General features: G+C 39.8%; 1 protein-coding gene across 3 annotated transcripts in view; it reads left to right on the plus strand.

The window, feature by feature from the left end:
• Positions 1-1,475: 1,475 nt before the first annotated feature.
• PDLIM3 (PDZ and LIM domain 3) overlaps positions 1,476-25,661 on the plus strand; it is a 30,775-nt gene continuing 6,589 nt past the window's right edge. The window contains exons 1-4 of one of the 3 annotated variants that reach the window (XM_005909304.3): positions 1,476-1,657; positions 11,102-11,253; positions 12,492-12,576; positions 19,704-19,891. In XM_005909304.3, the coding sequence (XP_005909366.1) occupies positions 1,565-1,657; positions 11,102-11,253; positions 12,492-12,576; positions 19,704-19,891 (518 nt within the window). In that variant the 5' untranslated portion in view covers positions 1,476-1,564. Of the gene's footprint in view, positions 1,658-11,101; positions 11,254-12,491; positions 12,577-19,703; positions 19,892-20,254; positions 20,323-25,661 lie in introns of all 3 variants that reach the window. The other 2 variants (XM_005909305.3, XM_005909303.3) reach the window with 2 other exon arrangements.

Genomic DNA, 25,661 nt, shown 5'->3' on the forward strand with positions numbered 1-25,661 from the left:
AGCTATGTGATCTAGGCAAGTCACTTCTAAGAAATTACTTCTTTACCAGAAAAAAAATTGAGAAGAAAAAGAGCAATCTGATGGGCTTGCCATGGGGACGAAGAGGACAGGGATAAAGCAATCAGCGCAGCACCTGGACAATTAAGATGTTCACTGAACACCCACCCCCCCTCTTTCTCTATACCCAGTTTCATCCTGTTCAGGGGTCCTCTTGCATGGCTCACACAGGACAGTATCAGCTCGTAGGTTTCTGTTACACTCGCCAGCCATGTGTCAAAAACATAAGTTTACAGACTGAATTTGAGGGAAGTACAATTACTCCAATCAAAATTAAACGATACTTTGAGTATACTGGGGTTCCCTGGTGGCTCAGACAGTAAAGAATCTGCCTGCAATGCAGGATACCTGAGTTCGATCCCTGGGTGGGCAAGATCCCCTGCAGGAGGGCATGGCAACCCACTCAGCATTCTTGCCTGGAGAATTCCATGGACAGAGGAGCCTGGCGCAGGTTACAGTCCATGGGGTTGCAAAGAGTTGGACACGACTGAGCAACTAACACTTTCACTAACACTTTGAGTATACTGACGAATTAGCTTTTCATATACACTTTTAGATGACCCATTGGATTGGATACCTTTGCATAATATTTTCACTTTTAGATTTCTTCGTTTTTTAAAAAAATAGTAGTTTAATATATTTATATTATCATAGATTACATAAGGGCTTCCCAGGTGGCATTAGTGGTAAAAAAGAAAAACTGCCTGCCAAGGCAAGAGACATAGGAGATGTGGGTTCTATCCCTGGGTGGGAAAGATCTGGAGTAGGAAATGGCATCCCACTCCATTATTCTTGCCTGGGAAATCCATGGGCAGAGGAGCCTGGTGGGCTAGAGTCCATGGGGTTGCAAAGAGTCAAACTTGACTGAAGTGACTTAGTGCACAGGTACACACACACATGCGGTGCGGAGCAATGTGCAGAAATAGCTCATTTAATTCTCACAGCAACCCTACCAGAGAAGGACCATAATTCCCTGCAGGGGAAACTGAGGCTTAAGAAATTAAAGTACCTTAGCCAGGGTCACACACTAGTAAGCCACCATTAAAGAACTCAAAATTGCTCAATAACCAATTGTGTTGATGATGCTGGTCTTCTTTTAACTTGAAGTATAGAGGCTGTGGTTTAACTGCTTTTAACTTCCAATGAGGTTCCCTGTGGCTCTCCAAGCAGGAGATAAACAGTAGGACAGGTGTTACTTTAAGAGAGGGATGGGAGTTGTAACCCGAAGCCTCCTCCAGCCTTAAGCCCAAGAAGTCTGGGAGGCTGCGCCCGGGCCGGTGCGTCTGTAAACTCCCGCGGGTCTGGCACGTCTCTTTCTTCCAAAGTTGGAGCTCTCCTTGGTGGGAGGGGGCGGGGAGGAGGGGAGGCCAGTGACGTCACACGGGAGCGGGGATAAAGCTCCCGGGTCGCGGTCCAGCGAGGACACTGCCCCGGGAGCGGAGTGGGCCGTGCCACTCGGGGACACTCGCTGCGGCCCCGCCCGAGCAAGGCCGTGCCAGGAGGCACCATGCCCCAAAATGTGGTCCTGCCCGGGCCGGCGCCCTGGGGCTTCAGACTCTCGGGGGGCATAGACTTCAACCAGCCTTTGGTCATCACCAGGGTAGGTGTTTTCCATCCTTCGGCTGCAAGTCGGGGACTCTGGCGTGCCGGGCCCCCTCGGGAGAGGAGAGCGGCCAGTGTGCCACTGGGGTGTGCTGGGTGGGTCCTGGCTTCGGGTTCACAGGTCGAGGGACGGCAGCATCTTAGCGAACAAAGTTCGGAGGATGCGGAGCGGCTTAGAGAATTAACCACGTCCGCCCTAGTGGTCTCTGTCTGCAGCCTCTTGACCTCCCGCAGTTTTCCGAGGAGGGTGAACTGGCTGCGTGGTTTCCCTGCGAGGTGGGCTGCCTTCTCTCTCTCGACGCCAGGTTTCCTTTCAGTAACAAACGAGGTGGGGATCAGAAAAGCTTTGTTGGAGAGAGATGCGCGTCTGAATGCTTTCCTTGTCTGGATGGAAAGTTCAGGGCGCTGTTCGCAGGGCACCACCTGGGCTGGCCAAGTTGGAATCTATCATATCAGCCCAGACAGGGGAAAAGTTACTAATTTGTATTACTAGGTTTCCAGGCATTTTGAGTAAATACTTTCCAAAGCTGGAACTTGGCTTAGAAATCATCACCTATAACTCAAACTACAAAGAAAACGTGTCGGATAGTTTCCTTCACCTGATGGAGAGCCATGTTTCAGACTAGTAACTCTGAAGATAATACCTCATTATTAAAGCCAAGCTTTCCTTAAACTTACTATTTTCTAAAGTATTGTCCAATTAAGAAAAAAGGAAGTGAAAAAATTCAGGATCTGTCCTGTCAGTAAATTCTAGTTGGTCTAGTTGATTTGTTTCTAACATCGTCTTAACAGAAAATTGTTATTATTTCAATTATCACATATAAATATATATATATTAAACCTAATTTTAAAACATAAACTTTCAGCATGTTTATATCTTTACTATGCTTTATTTTCTTCCTTACTGCTCATACTATATTTTATAAATGTATACTTTATAATCTGACTCACATAGACTTTGAACAAAGAATTCTAAATTCTGTTCTACTTATGGGTTTTAAGAACCAATGGCTTTTAAAAATATCTCAAAACATATGGATGCATGGAACATTTCAAGCTTTGTTTTACATTTTTTGAAAACATAAACACATCTGACATGTGTTTTCATATGGACATAAGAACTTAACATACTCCCAAAATGTTCCTAAGTAAATTAGGCAGAAAATGGTTCAATGATCTGGGCCAAGCAATGCCTTTTATGGATTTACCAAAGGAAACAATTTCCATTATCTCTACAGAGAAATATTTTTAAAGTTTCTGAAGTATAGTTTTTGAATCCTAACAAATCCTATTTATATTATAAATCCTAACAAATCATATTGTAGTAAATCTTATGGAAACAACTTTGTCACAAAAATCCTTTCAGTGATTTATAAAAGAAGTATCTTGCTATTACTGTGGAACATATCAATATGATTAATCTTATGCTTGAAATGTTGAGTTGTTGACTTTATAAACAATGTTTATTTCAAAGCAGAACTTAACATTTTGCACTTGACTGCAGGAGCTATCAGTAAATATATTTGATATAATGACAACTATTATTTGGGAAGCCAATTCTGTTTGAATTTTTAACTCATAATTAATTTGTGTCACTCACAGTGACACTTGGTTCAATAACAGTGCATATGAACACATACGATTATTTCATTTGACTACTGATTTTCTCTTCAATTAATTTAACTCAAGGACAGCAGGTACCACTACACTGCTTTGTTTTCATCCACTTAATTCATTTCATCCACTTAATTTACCTACAACCTCTTCTTACATCACACCTTATACCACAATTGTTTTAATACACCTGTATCCCAGATTGCATGTTCCCCCGCTTAGGACAACAACCAGCAGATTTAGGGGGCTACTCAGTGCCAAGCACAGTGTCTAGTACCTCTTATGTTACAGAATAAAAGTAGACACGATATGAGTGATTAAGTCATTCACTTTTGAGATAACTTTATAAATGTATCCTAATTGGTGTACCTTTTATTATTCTAATAGGTGTACACTTTATTATCCAAGTGTACCCAAAGCCATTCACATGGTAGATTCTTATTCAATAAATGAAAACATAGTCACTTGAACTTTTTTGCCTTAATGAGCACCTAATTGAGAGTACTTCCACTGAAATTATTAGAATACTAAAAATCATTTGGGGAAAAAGACTAAAAGATATGAACATACTTATCAGTATTACAATTAGGTGGCAGAATAATTGTATTAATTTCATAATTTTTATACTGTGTTAAAAGGTAGTGGATGAGGTTGTGTGTGCATTGGTATACTTTTGCCTGCCATGCACTCTTCTAAGCCTTTCATACCCACTAACTCACTTGAATCTCACAATAATCCTATCAGAGTAGTAGTAGTAGTAGTAGTAGTAGTAGTAATATCCCTTTCTGCAGATGAAGGGAGTAAGGCTTCAAGAGATTTATAACCTGCCGATGACCACGAGTGGTGGGATGGACTTTGATGCAGGTCGACTTGCTTCCAAAGCCTGCATCCTCCAAACACATGAAAGATTCTGCTTATTGTACAGATATTTCCAAAGAGGTACTTTGTGCCATCCAACTCATCACCAGGCGACCTCTTTCAGCTCTACCACTTTCCTCTTTTTCTTCCACTGTCCCCAGTCAAGAGTTCATAAGTTGAAACCTAGTTGTCTCCCTGCTCGATTCACCATGCATATTCTCACCAGCCATCTCTGAGATGGGTGCTGGTTGATCCTATCTTCCCCATTTTTTAAAAGTCTTCAGTGGCATCCCCAGTTTATAGAATAAAATGTGTGGTTTTTAGCATGACATTCACGGCTTTCACCTTCTCTCTCAAGTGTCCAACTTCATTTCCTCCCTCTCTTCTCTCTCCTATCTTCCTCTCACTCCATAAATACGTAGTGGGGCCCATACTCGGGACCGCTTATGATTTCTCTAACATGGCTTTGCTCTTGCTATCATTTTTCTCCAGACTTCTCTTCCCCACCCATTACACTATCCTCTGTGCCTCTGGAAACCTATTTAAATACCACTCCTCCAGCCTGATTCTTGTAGCCGTCATTTCATCCACTTAATTACTGTAGCTCTTGACCTACATCTCCTTACATTACTCCTTGTACCACAGTTGTTTGAATATATCTGTATCCCACAGATTGCATGCCCGCCTCTTGGCAACAACCAGCAAATTTGGGGTGGGGGGGTGGCTATTCAGTGCCAAGCACAGTGTCTAGTACCTCATATATGTTACAGAATAAAAATAGACCCAATATGAGTTATTAAATTGTTCACTTTTGACATAATTGTTTTCCTAGTAGGTGCAAGTTATGTTCTCAGAAATATCCCACAATAAATAAAAAGGAAAACTTTTATTGTTCATTGATTTGTTTTATGTAAGTTCTTAAGCACGCAAAGAATTAAAACACCAGTGCCTGTACTGGACACCGGACTAAGTCCCATGAATGAGATATGCTCCTCAAGGCAATTCAATTTTTATCCTACAAGCAATGCCCTCCCTTCCCTTCCTCACACTCTACAAAAGCAGATGATAGCAATGCTACTTAGACAGTGGTCCTCTGCTCCAGCCTCTGCTGGGGAGCATGGTTTACAAAATAACTCTTTCCATCAGTTGAAATTACAATTCACAAAATTAGGACAAAGGGTCCCCACCCAATAATTGTTTACCATCCAATTAATCAGCCAGGTAAAACTCTGTATCGTAAAAAAAAAATAGAAGTAAGATAAATTGGGGCTTCCCTGATGGCTCAGATGATAAATCAAATACCCGACAATCTCAAAAAAATTTTTGAGCAAATTGGTTGTGATCCGATTTGTCGGAAAGTAGTTTCTAGGCAAAGGTGCTCTTTACTTGGTGCAATGTGAATTTAAGTTGCGGATGTTTAGCGTGGGAGGGCATCATTACTGCAAACATTGTATACAGCTGGCCTAGGTATTTCACAGAAGTTTAAAGTTCACATCTCTAAGTGAGCAGCTTTTCTTTTTCTGGCAAAAGTTTCTAAGAAATCTCTCTCTGTCTTAAATGTTTGGACCACCCAGAAGGTGGATCTATTATCACAGCCAAGTTACAGACAGTTTGTTTTCACAAATGGTCCAGTTTGGAATAAAGCACAGGCTTCTTTTGTGTACATGATGTAAAATGACTGTATACATCTCCTGCCAGTATGTCTCTTCCCACTGACTTCCTCTTCCCTCCTTTGTATACCGAGCACACCCAGGATTGAGATCACTGTGACTGAGAATGCTGTATATGGACCTGGGTACCAACATGGAAAATGTTAGGCTTTAACACGGAAGAGTACCTTAATATAAACTATATTGGAAATTTGAACTTTTAGAAAGAAATGTTTACAGTTGAATGTGGTCTTTTCCCACGTATCCCTCGGTATCCTTGAGGAATTGTTTCCAGGACTCCACCCCTCTCTCTCCCCAATCCCCATCGCCCCTCAAGGATACCAAAACCCCAGGATGAACAAGTTTTTTATATAAAATAGTATTTGCACATAACCTAGGTACATCCTCCTGTATACTTGAAATCATCTCTAGGTTACTTATAATACCTAACACAATGGAAATACTATGTAAGTAGTTGCCAGCATGTGGCAAATTCCAGTTCTGCTTTTTGGAACTTTTTGGAATTCTTTTTCAAATATTTTCAATCCTTGCTTGGTTGAATCCTGGATGCAGAACCCACGGATTTGGCGAGGTGACTGTATTTAAGTTTGTTCTAACAGAGACGTGTCTGCATCCAAGCACGAGTTCTTCTGTTCCTGACATTCATACACCCCACAAGGATCTACCAGGTGCAGAATGTATTGTTTGTGTAAAGCGCTGTGGGGGATACAGTTATAACTTAATGAGTTTCTACCCCTCTGAGAAGTTCATGTATCAGAAGAGACATGTACACACACTACCACGATACAACTTGTCCAGGATTCCATGAAAGAAGTGTGACCAAAGAGACAGGAGGAATGAGAGAAGAGAGAGTACCTGCAGGGGTGGCATTGTGGGATAGTGGAGGAGCTTGAGCTACAGAATTAGAGGAATTTCAAATTTTCACTGGATGTGTGACCCTAAGCACATTTCTTATACTTTCTGAGTATTCATTTTCTCATCTTAAAAAAGACAAATACCAATAGTATAACATTGTTATAATATATAACATAATTATATATAATATAATATATAACATAATTATATATAATATAATATATAACATAATTATATATAATATAATATATAATAGTATAACATGGTTCTCAAACATGTCTGCACGTTAAACTCGCTCAGGTAATTTTTGAAAATATCCATGACCAGTTGCTACTTGCAGAGATTCTGATTGAACTAGAAATGTAGATTGCAGCCAGGTGCTGTGGAGGGCTTTCAGACATTGGAGTTTATTTGTAGGCAGTGGAGAACAACTGAACAATGGGATTTCTCACTATTTAGATCCACGCCCCACAGGACAGCCTTTCAGTATACACTTGTCTTGCTCCATAACCGTTTCAGTCATTTTTATTCTTAACACAAAAATCCCATCAGAGCCAAGGACTTCTTTCATGTCTCCCACAGTTAACAGGACCTTATAGATGGTTTACCTGTGATTTAGTTTTTTTTTTTCCCGAACAGACCCAAGTAATATATTGATGTGAAAAATAGGAATCATCTGAAGGACTTGTTAAAAGCACAGATTCCCTAGTTCCTCTGTTAGAGCTTCTGCTTCACCATTCTAGTCTTCTGGATTGGACTGGAATCTTTATGTTGAGTAAAGACTCCCCCTCTCCTCCCCCCTACCCAGTGATTCTTCTCATCAGACAAGTTTGAAACCATGTGTTCAGTGACTGGCAGAAATACTGTTTCCAATGATCTCTTGAAGGCTTTTGACTTTTGAGACACTAATGAAACTGAATAATAATCCCCTGAAAACCTCTTTGCCTCATTTTACCTCTCTCTTCTCCTAATTTGGGAAAATATTAAACTATAAGCAGTAATGTAAATGAAATGCAAAGTAATAATATAAAGTAACACTGGGAAATTATAGATTCTTGTGATTAAACAGATCGTTTAACTTCCTAAAACCAGGCCAATTTAGGGGTCACTTGCTGATCACTAGCCTTGCTGAACTTGAGACCCAAGAAGAAGGGACGATCCTGTTTTTTCCTTCTCTCTCATCCATCTCTCGACACACTTTTTTTCTTTCTTATCAACTCTCACCTTGGAGGTCCCAGGAAATCAATGTCCAGGTTGAATGCAAAGTCAGACTCTGGTTCCGGCTGCTGCTAAGTTGCTGCTAAGTCGCTTCAGTCGTGTCCAACTCTGTGCGACCCCAGAGACGGCAACCCACCAAGGTCCCCCATCCCTGGGATTCTCCAGGCAAGAACACTGGAGTGGGTTGCCATTTCCTTCTCCAGTGCATGAAAGTAAAAAGTGAAAGTGAAGTCGTTCAGTTGTGTCCGACTCCTAGCGACCCCATGGACTGCAGCCTACCAGGCTCCTCCGTCCATGGGGTTTTCCAGGCAAGAGTACTGGAGTGGGGTGCCATTGCCTTCTCCGAAGAAATAATGTTAGGCTTTTCTAAACCAATATTGAGTATTATATGTAAACCAAATTTAAGTATATTAGAAAAGCTAGGAGAGTCTTTAAAAGCAAACACATTGAGCCATGCTTTCTCATATTTTAACTGAAAGAAAAGCATTCTGGTCTTAGAAGTTTAAAAATAGACTGTATTGATTTTGATGAACTATAGCTAAATAAAATTAAAAGTTTGAGGTTATTTTTATCTCTACAAGCCACACTGGGGATGGAAACTCTTATTCTTCTAACAGTTGTGAGTCTGGGAGAATTTCTAAATGGAAAAATGGCATGTCTCCCAAAAGTTGAGATGTAATAATCTCCAGTTGTCTTCACCCAGGGCCCCATTATCTGTCCCTACTGGAAAATAATCATGATTGCTACTGTGAGATGATCAGAGACATGAACTAAGTACAGTAAACATTTTATTGATGAGACTGAAGATCTAGGACACATGAGAATTTGTTATTTTCTTCTTATGAATATAAATTTATATGAATTATTCACTTATACAGGGCTTCCCTCATAGCTCAGTTGGTAAAGAATCCTCCTGCAATGTGGGAGACCTGGGTTCGATCTCTGGGTTGGGATGATCCCCTGGAGAAGGGAAAAGCTACCTATTCCAGTATTCTGAGCTGGAGAATTCCATGGACTGTATAGTCCATGGGATTGCAAAGAGTCGGACATGACTGAATGACTTTCACTTCACTTCATTCAATTATGTGAATCATGGATCTCTCTTAGAGCCATGAAGTTAAATCAATGACTAGTTATATCGATGACTAGATTAAGCAAGTGGAGAAAAAATGAAATAATGACTGATCCTCAGTTAAACATTAGGAATGATCTAATTTATTCCTGGAGCAGTTTGAGGTTTAAGTCAAGTTCCACATATTATCCAGGCTTCCTGCGTAGCTCAGTTGGTAAAGAATCCTCCTTCAATGCTGGAGACCTGGGTTTGATTCCTGGGTAGGGAAGATCCCCTGAAGAAGGAAATGGCAATCCACTCCAGTATTATTGCCTGGAGAATCCCATGGACAGAAGACCTGGCATGGACAGAAGACAGTCCATAGGGCCGCAAAAGTCGGACATGTCTTAGCGCTCTTTCTTTTCTTTCTTTCCACATATTATCCTGCTCTAACCAGTGGGAACTTTCAAAAGGAGCAGTGACAGATTGACATTAATAGCCATCATCTTTGGGTGTGTGAGGACTAGTTCTTTTTTGTTTCACAAGCTCTGATTAAATGTCCATTTCATTCATCTTTCAAGTAGTTAGTCATCAGTTCGAACACTGAGTGTACACTGGGAAGCATTAGGAATATACATAGTATTGTCCTTCAAGAAGTTGAGGTTGGGAAGACACAATACACAAGTAAATAAACAAACATGCAAGAACAAGTTGTCTTCATAGAGGGAACGAATGGAGCGTCACAGCAGAAAACGATGGGGAGGCGCTGGAGACGCTATATCAGAGGTCTGGGGAGATCTCTTCATGATGTTTAAACCTAAACCAAAAGGATGAGAAGGAGCATCAGGGTGACAAGCACGCGGAGCATTTCAGGCAGAAGGAACAGTGTGTGAAAGCCCAGAAGAGGATGCAAGCTTGGCCTGTCTGAGGAGCTCAAAGGAAATCTGGCTGTAGGGCAGTGGATGAAGAGGAGCAGAACGTTGTGAGACCACGCTAGAGAAGTAGGCAGGGTGACACCAAGTGAGGACTATTCGTTGTCAGTTGGGTTTACCCAGAAAAGCTGGGAGTGGGGATAGCAATCAAAAGCATCATTACACTTGCTCCTTGGAAAAACAGCTATGACGATGTAATCAGTGGCACAGTTTAATTGAAAGCTGCTGTCTTATTAGTTGTTTTCTACTTATTCCATCTCTTCTTCGTTTATGGAGAAGAGACTGTAAGTGCACACAAACTTCTCTTGTGTCTGTAGTTCCCAGGGGTTCTAGACTCTCACTGTTTAACTCATATTTGGCCTTTAGCAATTTGTTCACAATTTTAGCTAAATTCTTCTCAATAGCTTGTACACTTGGCCCCATCTTCCTCCGTGCTCTGGTACAAGTGAGCCCGTACTTATATCTCGTCTTTCCTTGGAGATGCCCATATTTCCTTAGATTCCAAGCTAGTTGGTTGCCCTGCAACTTCATTCTCTGGAGTCCGTGAGAAGTTATAATTTTGCATATTATCTGGCTTCTTATTAATACAAGAGTGATTCTCTTTCCAGCTTTCTATATCCCACCCAAGTGCATTATAGGGATGCTAAAGCTGTTTTAATTCAAATATAAAAGCACTATATTAATAGTAAAGTTATATTCCCAAATAGAGAGTTTGGGGTGACCAAAGACTCTAAGAAAGCAAATTTTTATTTAAAGCAAAAATATGATTCAAACAGGGAGTCATGGAAGATGTTTTCAAAGAGAATTAGAAATGTCACGATGGGGAAAATGTGGTAAGAAGTGGAATTATCTCACATAGCAGGAAAATAGAATACAATTGGCCAATTAAGAATTAAGCTAGATATGATATTTTCTGCAGGGGCCTTCCCAGGTGGCTCGGTGGTAAAGAATCCACCTGCCCATGCAGGAGCTGCAGGAGACTCAGGTTTGATTCTTGGGTCTGGAAGATCCCCTGGAGGAGGAAATGGCAACCTACTCCAGTATTCTTGCCTGGGAAATCCCATGGATAGAGGAGCCTGGCAGGCTGCAGTCCCTGGGGTCACAAAGAGTCAGAGAGGACTGAGCACAGCGTTTCCTGCCCAATGAAGCATTTAGAATGTTACCAAGGTGAAGTACAAATGTCAAGCACAAAACTCAAGATGCCGCAGGGTGTTGATTTTTAGCTATGCGATGATTTCTTCCAGATCACGCCAGGAAGCAAGGCGGCAGCTGCCAACCTGTGTCCTGGGGATGTCATCCTGGCTATTGATGGCTTTGGGACAGAGTCCATGACTCATGCTGATGCACAGGACAGGATTAAGGCAGCAGGACACCAGCTCTGTCTCAAAATTGACAGGTGATCTTTAATTAATGGGGGTAAAATTTGATCTGTTTTGCAGGAGAACCTGAACCAGAATGATAAATGACTTCATCCTCCCAGTGAGGAAGAATATTGCAGGACCCAGAATTTTAACTGGCTTTTTATATGTTGGCCACTTTGGTCTGTCCTTCACTGAAGTCAGTCTGGTGGCTGTTAACAAAGGATTTCTAAAAAGAATTCTCTGGAATGTCAGAATAATGAAAAAGGCTAAAAGAATTTTTTTTCCTTCACTAACCCAGTTGGTCAACCGAGAAAATATTACTGGCCACATAAACACTGAATAGCATGTCTAGCTACACTGCTGTTCTAAACATGGTAGAGAATGGAATGGAATATCCCAGAAGAATCTTCTGCTTGCCGAAGTGTGATCCTATTAAAATCTGGTTGCTAATGTCCTGTATGCTGTTTTCTGTTTTGTACTAAATTCAGCCCGGAAGAATCTCACAAGGTACGAGAGGACATGGGCACACGAGGGTTTTTAGACAAAGAGACATTTCTGATCAAAAACAATATTAGGAATCGAACCTGATCTTTTGCCATCAGACCCGAGATCTGGAACTGAATTCTGAAAAGAATGATTTGTTGCCGTGATTAGCAAGTGTGTTTATCCTGCTGCTGTTGTATCCACAGTTTTCCCTGCTGTGGTCCAGAGGACACAATCCATCGGCCAGTCTGCCATTTCATGGGGTGAAACTGACCCTGTCCCTGAATCTGCATCACCTGTGTTCCTGCCAAGCACATAGTTCCGTAGGGGCCACACGACCCCAAGTAGATACATGAGAAGAGCTGGACGGAGCCCATTTCCTTGATGCCAGCAGCAAATCCACCTGGCACATCATTCACTGCCTCCTGTGGTGCCCTACATAGGACAGGAGGGAAGTTGAGGAGATCCAGGGGGGTTGCCCTGTGGTCATCTGCAGGGCAGGTCGCCAGGATCTCCCTCTCCCTTATGCTTCCCGCATGCACGGCAGACCCGCTTTCTCCAGAAACTCTATGGTGTCCTTGCCTTAGTTCAAGTTGCTACAGTCGAATACCATAGACTGGCTGGCTTAAGCAACAAACATTTATTTCTCACAGTTATGGAGGCTGAAAGTTCAACATCAGGGAGCCAGCATGGTTGGGTTTTCAGGATTCACAAATGCAGGAAATTAAAGTGTATTAAAACTAGAAGTCCCATTAGAATTTGGCTTTACGAATTTTATTTTTATTTACAGGGCGGAAGCTCGCTTGTGGTCTCCACAGGTAACTGAAGATGGAAAGGCTCATCCTTTCAAAATCAACTTAGAATCAGAACCACAGGTATGAATTTTGGAGTTAAATGATGTTCACATTATGAAGAGAAGTATTCTTAGGTAAATATCTTGTAAAAAGACAAATATGTTCTCATTAGGGGAAAAGAGGCTTTATCTATGTACAGTCTGCTTATTTTTTCATTTTTCATGATGGACGTCTGCCAAATGACCATGAGGTAACCCAAGAAATTTAAGATGTTAAAACAAAGCAAAACAAAAAAAGGGTCGACCATTTGAAACAGGTGTCTCTAATCTATTAGTTGTTGTGACCTTCAATTCCTCAAGGTCTTCACCCAGCTCTTAGGTTACATCCTTCTTTAATTATCAGTTCAGGCATTCTATAATTAAGTTTACTCTAGGAAGAGAGTTTTGCATTATGTAATCACAATAATATTCTGCTTATGCAGCTGAATTACAAAAGATAAAGGATTTTCCCTTCAGGCAACTCTAACAAGCTAAATTAATCTAATAATCTGATGCTTATCTGACTGTCTACTTTCAAAATCTCCAAAAAAAAAAAAAAACCTGAAATTAAACTGACCCCCTATTGTGTTGTGTGGACAGTATAATCAAGAAAAGGAACCTCTGCTTGGTTAGATGCTCCCCACATTTAGAGAGACAGACAGACATAGTTTGAATAGTCCCTTTTAAAAAAGTATCACTACTAAACTGATTATATCTAATGAAAATGAACTGAAAATATAATTTATGCTTCAGCAAGGTTTCCATTTTCAGGATCATCAACTCCTGAATTTGTCCCTCACATTTTCCACTTGAGGGCCTAAGCCCCCATTCATTTCATTCTTGGTGAAATACATGGAGAGTACATATTACATGTGTCTCATAGGGCTTCTAAAGATTGAAATAGAATAAGATATAAAAATAACTTGGCATATTGAATTCCTCTTAGAGAGATTCAATTCAGTGGCGCTCTCATTATTACTGGCCCACCCCCTCCTGCCAGGCTGCGATCAGAAGGGCTCCTGGCCTTTCCTGACAGTGAGATAGGAGGCTGCCTATGTGACAGAGGCTGAAGGCGGCTTAGCCTGGCGTCAGAGGTGGGTGGGTGAATAACACCTGTCGTCAACATCTTCTTTGATAGAAGAAAAGGTTGGAAGAAGGAGTGAGAGCGAAGTCCTCTAGGCAGAGTGGTCACTTGTGGACAGCCCTTGGCAGTAATGCCCAAACCCACCTGCTTCCTCCAACCCTCATCAGCTCATCACTTAGAGGCAACACAGGAAAACAGAGAGCATGTGGTGCTTTAAAAAACAAACATAAACAAACAAAGAAGGAAATTTAAGGTTCACATACATGCATATATCTACACCCCCATCTCCTATTATCACTAGGGCAAACTGGATAGAATTCTGAATTTCCTTGATCCATGTAGAGGACACATCGAAAATTGTACGGCACCCTTCTGCACATTTCTATTCAAAATTTCTCCTAATTTTTTAAACCCGATTTCATTGATACTAAAATAAGGGACCAACTACACATGTTTGACCAAAGTACCAAATCCCTAATGATCCCTGATCGTGTTGGAGCACCCACGCAGGCACATGGATGATTCGGCAAGTATGGATTTTATTAAGTACAGGGTAAGCTGAGAGCTTGATGTAAGCCTGCGTTTTTCTATCATCTCCCCAGACCAGACTTGGAGCTTATCTGACCTTTATTCTTTATTGCAGATCCATGAGTTTTAATTTATGACTATGGTTATTCCAAGACTTAATTTTAAAAGATAATCCAAATGTTAAATACCCTGGCCTCTTGTCAATCATTTGTTAGCACATGTGTCCTGCATTTTGGGATCAGACAATATAAATATTTATGATACTACACATGGGGAAAAGATAAAGAATGGGATAGTTTTTATTAAAAAGAAAAAAGAGGTGAAGACTGAGTTAAGGGCTACAGAAGTCAGTCAGATGGAGCCTTTGAACATTCCATTAGACTGAGTCATGACTAACTTCTTACTTGCACCCTCTCTCTAAGAGGCTGCTGTTTGAAGAGCTCAGAGATAAGGACCATTTCTGTTCTTCCCCTAAAGGACCAAAATATTCCTACTCCTTATGACCCTCAGCCAGATTTCTGCATGACCAGCTCACATAACTTGGCACTTCAGGAAAGACCTTTCCTACAAAATATAGCTAAATTTCAGCATAACCTCTGCTATCTGAAAATTCCATGGCACAAACTGGAACAAAATGTAGGGATAAGTATCAAAGAGTGAATTAACTTGTAGACTGAGACTGAAGAACCGGCCAAACTGTGCTTATGTTGTATTCTTTTTCTAAAAAAATTAACACAAAGTTATGCAAAGAAATATCTTGCAAACAGATATATTTTCTTTCCCCAAATGAGAACTCTACAAATAAAGCAACCCCTTCTGACCAATAAAGGTGTGTCAGTCTGAAAAACAAATGCCAGTAAGTCTTTAAAATGGCATTGTATATGAATGGTAAAATGTTGCATTTGAGTGATATACTAGTTGAGTTCTTGTTTCTCAACCCAAGTCAAACTTCTGTTGTAAGTTATGTGACCTTTGCTATTGAACTAAAACACTATTTTTCATTTTAAAGGCAATATATATTCACTGGTGGGGTGGTGGTGGAAACCATGACACCCTACCATGCAAGTACAGCCACAAATAATAAAATGTTAAATTATTTTTTTTTAGCTTTTCCCCCTAGGAATAAGTTTAAGCTTTGGAGACTTTTTCTTATACAGTTATAGTAATAAATGATACTAAATTTTAACATCTAGGTTTTTTTCGTTTTTCCATGCTATTATTAAATAGCTAAATTAGCTAAATTTTTATTTTATGAATTTAGACTCCAATCTTAGGCTTAAAATAAACTTTAGAGGTTGTTTAGATCAAGCCCTGGCCATTGGATAAACTCCTTCTAGACAATCCTGAACATGCCTATGAGCAGATGGGTGCATTTTTCTATATAAAGTATAGAAAAGGATAAAAGGTATGTGTTAGAGTTCTTTGTCCTTCTTCAAAGGTTACATTCTCCAATAAGGCATTACTGTCATCTTTGTTTAATATTAGCTGAACTATTCAAAATTATAATGTAGTTATCACAAGACAGGAAAGATGCTTTTCAGAAATAAAAATGCTGTTTTCTAAGTGAGAAAAGACTGCATCTGCATCCTTTCCATAAAAGGCTTGACAATAAAAACATACTATCTGCACAGCCAAGTAGGGTACAGAAGTAGGCTTGAAGTTGTCATATTTTCATGAAATAACTTTATTCTGCAGTGTTTTGATAACTGGATGGCAGCCTGCCCAAAACAAGGTTTCATAAAATCCTCGTTTCCCCAAACTCCTCCCCACTGACTTATGGGAGAACACTTGAAACGGATCACTGAAGTGAAAATATGAGTGGTTTTGTTTTTCATTTAAAGGGTGAGCACGAGGATGGGACAGGGATTGTTGATAAATTTCAACCATGATAAAATACAATTATTTACTAAGTGTACCTTGATCTGAGCACTTGCTATAGTTTGTTTCCTAATTTTGCCACCGTTTTTTCTTATAAGCAGCTCTGCATACTGTCACACATGTATCAGGCATGTTGTGTCAAAGCTGGTTATTGCCTCAGTTCTCAGACCAAATATTTATTCAAGTAAGAGACTGAAAGGTGAACTCTTTTTGAATGACAACATCTCTGAGGTAATTTCAAGGCCTGGGGAGATTGCTGTAATTCAAAATATTATTCTTTAATATGATATCCTACCATTTAAAATATTGAAGAATCTAATTAATCGCAATAATTACTTATTGAATTCCTAAGAGATAAGAATCATTTAGATGCTTTTGTCTGGGTAGAAGAAACACAAGAGCTGGACTATATTAACTGCTAGATAAAATTTTTACAGTATTTTTCCATTACTAATGATTTTCCAGGAAAATATAAAAAGGAATTAAAGTAGAATAGCAAGCTTCTAATTGGTCTTATCTTTTGATTCTGTTTGACCATCGATAGTGATGTAAGACTTGGATAGAATGTTGCCTCTCTGTGCCATATTTAAATTTTTTGTTTACCTTTAGTGCATACACTTCATTGTGCTTTTTTGGAATAACTCCAGCAGCCCATAAACTAATGCTTTGCAAAGCCTGAATACAAATGTTTGAAGCCTGTATTAGAAACATTTCCTTTTAGGATCTGAGTAAAAAAGAGAGAGGGTTTTATTGTTTCATTTTAACAAATTACACTTTTGTGACATTTGCAATATATAACCAAAACCGAAAATAGCAACGAAAAGCTTGGAGCTAATTAACTTATGTGCTGCTTTTTGAAGTACTACTAGGGGCTATTATTGCACAAATATTTTCAGAGAAGATGCCTCATTTATAGGTCAGTTGCCATCCATGTTTATTTATCGTTTTAAGACTAAGAAATAAGGGCAGAGATTTTTTTTTCCTCATAAAGCCACCACATTATGTTACCTAATTTTTTATAAAATCAATATTACATACCAAGATCTCTCAGGCATATCATTCTCACTTAAAAAAAAAAAAGCTAAATTCCACAAAGCTTGAGTCCTTCAGTACTTCTTTATATGCTCTTTTAATTAACCTGAGAGATTTATAATACACCAAAACTAAATTAGGCAAATAGCCTTCTGTCTTTTTTCATATCCAAAGTAACAAAGGCTTGAATCATGTCTATTGTCATTATTTACAATTATTTCTTTCCCATTTACTTTTTTTCATGCCATAATAATGATTAATCATAATGGTTAATCATAAAACACAGCCAATCCAAATTCATTATTAAATCAGTCAAAGCAATCAGATGGTACCACTATATCAATCTTTGCACACGTTTTCACATGTTCTGGGATTCAGCACTCTTCTAAAGCCATATTTGATTGTTTCAATCATGCTTCTCTCTAATATCAGCAACTACATTGTCACTCAACCAACTCCTAGGCAGTGACCGATTATTCTGGAGATTAAAGATTGAATCAATAAGATATGAGTCAAGTCAATCATACTATAGAATCACAGACTTTCAAGTTCAGGAGGCTATTAAACTATGCTGTCCAAAGTAGTTGAGAGAAAAGCTCTTATTCACCACACTACAGATTTTCAGGTATCATGAGACTTGGGGCAGTTGGAGTCAAAGACTCTGTTAGGGCTAGTGTTTGAAGCTGCACCCCATTTGTCTTGTCATCAATGGCACCCCACTCCAGTACTCTTGCCTGGAAAATCCCATGGATGGAGGAGCCTGGGAGGCTGCAGTCCATGGGGTCGCTAAGAGTCGGGCACAACTGAACGACTTCACTTTCACTTTTCACTTTCATGCATTGGAGAAGGAAATGGCAACCCACTCCAGTGTTCTTGCCTGGAGAATCCCAGGGACGGCGGAGCCTGGTGGGATGCCGTCTCTGGGGTCGCACAGATCGGACACGACTGAAGCGATGCAGCAGCAGCAGCAGCTACTTTGTAAGTGGGCTTTTTCCAACAGGCCCAAGTGGGGGAACAGGGAGTGTATGTGATGACTGCCTGCTCAGGAGAACCAAGAAGAAGCATTGTTCTGGTTGGGTCCCTGATGTAAGTTGTCGGCCTTCCCCGAAATCCACGCAAAACTGTGGCTCCACCCCTAAGAAAGGAACACAAGCTTTTTTCTAAAAAGCACACTCCCACACCTTACTCGTCTATAATCACAAGGGGAAAATGACACAAATAAGAATATTACTCGATGTTTTTAGTTTTTAAATCAAAATAGTCTCCATTAACATTTCAAGTAATCATAAATGTTTGTACTATTTGAGATCTCTGTGAAACACTGTCGGTGACGTCACAAAAGTAAAGGAGGTTGATGTGAATGTGTGAGTGAAAATAATGTAATGCTATGCTATGCTAAGTCACTTCAGTCGTGTCCGACTCTGTGTGACCCCATAGATGGCAGCCCACCAGGCTCCCCCGTCCCTGGAATTCTCCAGGCAAGAACACTGGAGTGGGTTGCCATTTCCTTCTCCAATGCATGAAAGTGAAAAGTGAAAGTGAAGTCGCCTAGTCGTGTCTGACTCTTAGCGACCCCATGGACTGCAGCCCACCAGGCTCCTCCGTCCATGGGATTTTCCAGGCAAGAGTACTGGAGTGGGATGCCATAATGTAAAGACGGATCTTAACTAATTCTGCCAAATGAGAAAGTTTGAAAGAGAATCAGTTGTGTGTCTTTTAGCATTGGTTTTTGGTTTTCTTCTGTTGCTTAGAAGAAGAAAAAGTTTAGTGACTTGACAAAATTATCCATCTGTATAAAAATTGGAAAATTTGATTCCTACATTGAAAGATAATAACAGAGTTTCAGATCATTCAGGCATGTTTCAAACTCAGAGTTTTGGATTGAAGTTTGTTCTTTTTCCCTGAGCAATAAAGTGAAAATGCTTCCGTAAATCACCTACATTCACTGTCTCTGAATTGCTGACTGAAGTCTTTCTGCAACTAGAGTAAACTTGAACCCACAACATGGAATCAGCACAATAAAAAGGGAGGGTTTTCTGTAAATGTTTTTCCTCTTTCATAATGGAAGTCCTTTAGTTTCTATTATTTTTTCAACATTTAAGGTTATATCTCAATGCAAATTAAGAATATTGTTTGTTGTAGGAATTAAGAAAAAACAGGAAAAAAAGACTTGATTAGTTACAATGATGCAGGACAGTTATTCATAAATGTTCACTCCCTTCTGATTGATTTAGTCTCCCATTTCCTAAAATGGGGGAAATGTTAAGAGAAATTTTATCTAAGTTCTACTTAAGACAGTGTTACATAGAATCATTTTTCTAAGCCAAAAATCTTATTTTTGACACAAAATTTCTGGATTGAAATGAGTCCTATGAGACTTTCTTAGATGAAGTCAGAAGCGAGCAGACAGGTACAATATTTGCATTATTTTATACTTCAAATAATATCAGTTCCTTTGCACCTTAACATATGGTGACGTTCACAACACATATGAAGTTCATGGCAAATGTAGTCCTCCTTTAACCCTGCCATTAATCTCGTAGTGGATAAAGAAGCCTTGATTAACAAGAGCGATGCTGTTGGTTTGCACGCTAACGGCTTTGTTGTGCATTCTGTGGCTTTTGTGTATTTTGTCTGCCATTGTACAGGAGTTCAAACCCATTGGTGCCGCACACAACAGAAGGGCCCAGCCTTTTGTTGCAGCAGCAAACATTGATGACAAAAGACAGGTAGTGAGCGCTTCCTATAACTCACCCATTGGGCTCTATTCAACCAGCAATATACAAGATGCACTTCACGGGCAGCTGCGGGGGCTCATCCCTAGTTCACCTCAAAAGTAAGTATTCCACTTGGTTTCTGGCTGCCATGCTCTCAATGGTGACAGTAAGGCTGCTTTTCCTTTCGAAAGTCCAGCTCTTGCTGTTTAATTTTTACTTTCCTGAAGGCACGGATCAGATTTTTCTTTTAAAGACAAGCATCTAGAACATGGTTCTAGGGTCCAGTCTGCCAGTTCCTGAACGTTTAGTGAATAGATGGTTGAGAGGAAGAAATCACTCTGGCTCCATCATCACCCTTCTTACTCATGTCAATATCTGGTGATAAATAATCCTTTCTGAACAATTGTGCATTTAATTTTATCTAAAATATATATATCTATTAATCCTCCACTGAGGGGCTCTCTAACGCTTTGTTTTTACAGGATGTGAACTACTTTGAACACAAGCACAACGTTCGGCCCAAACCTTTCATAATCCCAGGCCGAAGCAGGTCATAAGCTTTAAGATGGTGAAGTGTGGAGTGCATGCCTCCTTAATAAATCCTACTAATCACCAAGATACATAACTCTTAGGTGTTTGGAGTGACTTTTCTCTTTTTTGAAGCTTACTGCAAAAGCAAAAGAAACAAATTCACCTAGCAGAGACTAGCAGCCAACTCACCTCCATTTCTGAGAGTAAATATTGACAAGATTATAGAGCTGTGAAATATTATGCAATCGCTGTGTGTATTTATAACTGATACCCCGGCTGCTCTGAGAATCCCATCCAGAACACAGTGACCTTTGAAGTTAGCAGACATACCCTGTCCCAGGGCAGGATGGCCCAGTCAGCAGGAACAAACATGAAAACCAGCCCCCAGTCACGAGTAAGGAAGCAGGTGAGGCAAAGGTGGAAAGGCTGGTGCAGCTTTCTGTGTTTGACGGAGTCCATTCATCCCATCTCAGCACCTAGTTCTCACTGTGTCATCAGAGCCTGCTGGGTAATCCCACTCATTCTAGCTCTTACATAAAAATAAATTTGCATTCTTATGGATACTTGTGTGGCTTCCCTGGTGGCTCAGCTGGTAAAGAACCTGCTTGCAATGCAGGAGACCTGGGTTCAGTCCCAGGGTCGGGAAATCCCCTGGAGAAGGGATAAGCTACCCACCCCACACTATTCTTGGTCTTCCCTGATGGCTCAGATGGTAATGAATCCGCCTGCAATGCAGGAGACCTGGATTCAACTCCTGAGTTGGGAAGATCCCCTGGAGGAGGAAATGGCTACCCACTCCAGTATTCTGGCCTGGAGAATTCCATGAACAGAGGAGCCTGGTGGGCTTCAGTCTATGGGGTCACAGAGAGTCGGACACAACTGAGCGACTTTCACACATGGATACTTGTGTGGCTTCCCTGGTGGCTCAGATAGTAAAGAACCTGCCTGCAATGCAGGAGATCTGGGATCAATCCCCTGGGTTGGGAAGACCCCTGGAGAAGGGAATGGCCACCCACTCCAATATTCTTGCCTGGAGAATTCCATGGACAGAGGAGCCTGGCAGGCCACAGTCCGTGGTTCTGCAGAGTTGGACACACTGAGAGACTAACACACATACATACACACACACATACACATGGATACTTGAAAAGGAAGAGGGGCCACTTGGAATGTTTCCACTTGGGGAAAATAAGTATAAAGAGAGAGTTGGTAGGGAGGGAAATTTACTGGGTAACCCTCATGGATAACTGTGCATAGACTGGAATAATAATGAGCAAGATCTCTTCTTGTCTGTCAGAGAAACAGATCATCGTCAGACGATCCTTTACAAATCTTCTCTAGAGACTAAATTCCAACTTACGAGGGAAGAAATGAGCCTCCTGTATTGCCACATCAGGAAACAGTGACTTCAGGAAACCTGAAGTCCTCTGACCTCAGCTCCATCAACCAGCCCAGAGGAAGGAAGTGGGGGTTAGGCTGGATCAACCCTAACAGATCAGTGAACAATGATCTACATCAGGTGTCCCAATTGCTTGTCTGTAGGTGGAGTCAATTCACAATGTTTTATTTAACCCTCCCGTTGTTTAAAAATACAGAATTTAGGTCAGTGCCTTAAGATGGAACATCTACTCTCCATCTTGGCAAAATACCCTTAACTCCCAAGCGTATGACACCTGGCCCATTTTCATATATGTGTGACCCTCGTGGCCCCTGGAGACATCTGAGTTTATGCTGCTTGCCATGGATGGTCAGTCATCACTTGATATATGATTTCCATGTGCAGACCTTTCCATGAGCTAGACTCAGGGCCAGAAAATGACCTCAAAGTAAGCCAATTTTGTGATATCAGACTCAGAAAGAGGAAATGAAGTAAAAGAGCTGGAGAAAGATGCTATTAATAATAAGGCAATGACTACTAAAGACATCTGACCCCACTAGAATATAAACATATTGTATCTCCACTACCAAGAAATGAGGCTAGGACAGTAAATGCTCAGCAAATGTTCATTAGATAAAGGAACAAAATCTCGAGAGTGCCTAATTAGACTTCCTGATTAGCAAGAAGAATCAGGAGCTGTTATTCCTCCTGCATACTGGCAACTTTGAACAATCCTTTTTGGCTTCTTTTAGTTTTTTCCTCCTTCATATTTCATTCTCCTCTACATCCTTCTCTATTTCCCCACATTCAACAGTTTTCCAACCCCACTCTCAATAGCATAAAAAAAAAAAAAACTGGGTTAGAAGTTAAAATGCTCTTTTACTATTGAATAAATATATATACATACATCTTCCTAAAGAAGCATAGTAAAACAGATATACTTGCATTCTTTTGAGGTTAACATAAATGTAAGCTCACTAACATGAGCTATAGAACTCCACGAGGCTTGAGTAAAATGATACATTAGAGTAACACAGATCTTGCTTCTGCTAAAGACCAATTACATTTAATAGCAAAATTCAGGGTAAGTCAGAGATTCAGGTACATAATGCCCTTCTTTAATATTTTCATTTAATTCAAACATGGTGACAATGACAAGCTACTCATAATTTTTTTATTGTAAGGTGCCTTTCAATCTAGCTAAGTTTGGAAGAGGGGAGAGGAAAACCAGATATGAAAGGATTTGCTTAAAAAACAGGTACCAGTAAACAAACCTTAAAAAATTCTAAAATTGCTTCTATTATCCTCCCTGTCTTCCTGTGGCCCCTCACTATTTGCTCTAGCTTCCGAATTTCTTGTTCTTGCCAAATAATTCTTCATCAAGGTGGAATTTTGAGTGGCTACTTATCAAGCAATAACTACACCATTAATAAACAACTTTTGAATCAGATGTAAGTTGGAGATACCAATATAGTCATCTCCCTGGGTCTTAATACTAGTTGCTGCTGCTGCTAAGTCACTTCAGTCGTGTCCGACTCTGTGTGACCCCATAGACAGCAGCCCACAAGGCTCCCCCGTCCCTGGGATTCTCCAGGCAAGAACACTGGAGTGGGTTGCCATTTCCTTCTCCAGTGCAGGAAAGTGAAAAGTGAGAGTGAAGTAACTCAGTCGTGTCCAACTCTTAGAGACCCCATGGACTGCAGCCTACCAGGCTCCTCCATCCATGGAATTTTCCAGGCAAGAGTACTGGAGTTGGGTGCCATTGCCTTTAGGGTTCTTTTCATGGTTTCATCGTAACTGACCCATATTAAAAGAAAAGTATTTTAATATGAAAATATGTAAATGTTTAAAGCCAAAACTAACATTAAAAGTTCAGCAAGGCATTTTATAGATCCAAGTGATAAAATACAATCCAGTTAGTGGTTTTTGGACAAGCTGCATCCAGAAGCATGTCCCCAAAAGTCCATATACACAGCAGGGAAATGAGTTCTGTGTCTAATGATCTATCCAGTTGTATGATAGTAATTGAGTGTATCATCAGCCTTACAGGTTGCCAAGTCAATAGCTCAATGTCATGAAATTTCAGCAGTATCTACCTTTCCAAGTCACAGGCATAGGTCATGCTGACCCATGATCATCTCCACAGTAACTGGAGTCCATGAACACTATTTTTTAAGCATCAGTTCAAGAGCTCGTTTAAAATCGTTCCAGAAATGTATAAAAAAGATAATTGTCATTTGCTTAAGTTTTATTTTCTATGTGAATAGATAGACATGAGCCCTTAAATAGAATGATTAAGAAACTAGGAAATAGAAGACACAATCTCTGCTTAGACAAAATTATATACACAGACATGCATGTATATAAGAACACTAATAAGAGGGGAAAAATAATATTAATTACAACTATAAAATAAGTTCTATCTGTAAGTTCCGAGTTAACCATAGTTTACATCTCCACTATCTAACACCATGCCTGGGACACAGTAAGGTCAGAGTAGTTATAAAATGCTTGTGGAAAAGGTTCACTATTTTAAGCTCCAGTCTCCCAATACTGAAATTCAGTGTCTCAAACCCGTAAATTACAATTTAATAAACTTCATTATACTGAGGTCAAATCAATATGATCCTGACTGAATTGCACTCTAACTGAAATTTCATTTCTACTCTTTTATCAACTGAAGTCAATTTCAGCAACCAGTATAGTGTTAAGCCTATGAAAATGGTGAATAAACCACTTGATATTTGTGTGTGTGATCAACCAATTTATTGACTGAGTTTCAAACAGGTTCTCAACAGCCAGGAAGTGAAGGATCACGTTCATATTAACCTGCTTCATTTAGTCTGTGCAGGTCAAATTGGATAACACAACACAAAAAAATTTTTTGTAACTTATTTAGTGACAAGGGTTGCCCAGACTAACCAGGCTGCAACACTGATGAAGCCAACAAAATCAATCTTCAATATATTGGGTTTGGAGTTTTTGCTCTCTGTATGGGCCTGAGGTTGACATTAATAGCCCTGAAGAGTAAATGCAGGCAGGGGCCATACTTGAGCCCTAAGGGAACACTGACTGAGATAAACACGCCATATAAACTGTTCTCTGCCTTGAGTTTACAGCAACACTAACTTGCAGACATGATAGAAGCTGACATCAATACTAATGTTTCCTTTGGCTTTGTCTTAAATGACTATGCTTTAAAAAAAAAACAAAAACAATATATTCCATTTCTCAAAAAAATGCATTTGTCATGCTGCATTTAAAATGCATGTATAAAAATGACTTTTAGTCATCAGCATGTCAGTTATAACTAACCTCATATCTGTAGAGAATTCTATTCATAAGTATATGAAGTTTCTGTAGTTGTTCTTAAAATTGCATGACTGGCCTTTCTGATGTTTTAGTAAGTTCCTTTGACTTGACTTTAAAAGGAAATGAAAAATATGCATGAAAATATATATGTGCTTTCAAAATTTTGCAAGAAATAGCTATGTATTAAAGAAATATATATACATATCTTAGCCCTAAGTTGCATCCAAAGAGTCTGAGATCACTTTATTTGCTCTCTAATTATTAATTTCAAGGTGACAAGCATTTATTGGCTATTTCTAGGACCTATATTAAGTCACCAATTTCTTAAAGTGTAGTCTTCACAAAATTAGAGAACTAAATAGAAAAAGTTAAAATAGTAACAAATATTTATAAAATGTCGTAAAACGGAATCTTTACCAGATAACTTCAAGTTGCCAATTACTTTGAATTAAGCCCAACTATATTTCTGAAAATACTTATTTTGCAATGTTTAGCCTAAATATTTGATTGGATCTTCACACTGCATATTCATATTACTATTTGTGTAGGATCATTCATTAATATTTTAAATACTGCAGCTCAGAAATGTAAAAGGATTCCAGCTAATGCAATTCCCCTGTGCCACTTCCTTTATACAGAACTCTTTTCCCATGAAGGTTTCACCTAGC

Source organism: Bos mutus, chromosome 27 (assembly GCF_027580195.1).
Source record: "Bos mutus isolate GX-2022 chromosome 27, NWIPB_WYAK_1.1, whole genome shotgun sequence".
In the NCBI taxonomy this organism is placed as follows: Eukaryota; Metazoa; Chordata; class Mammalia; order Artiodactyla; family Bovidae; genus Bos; species Bos mutus.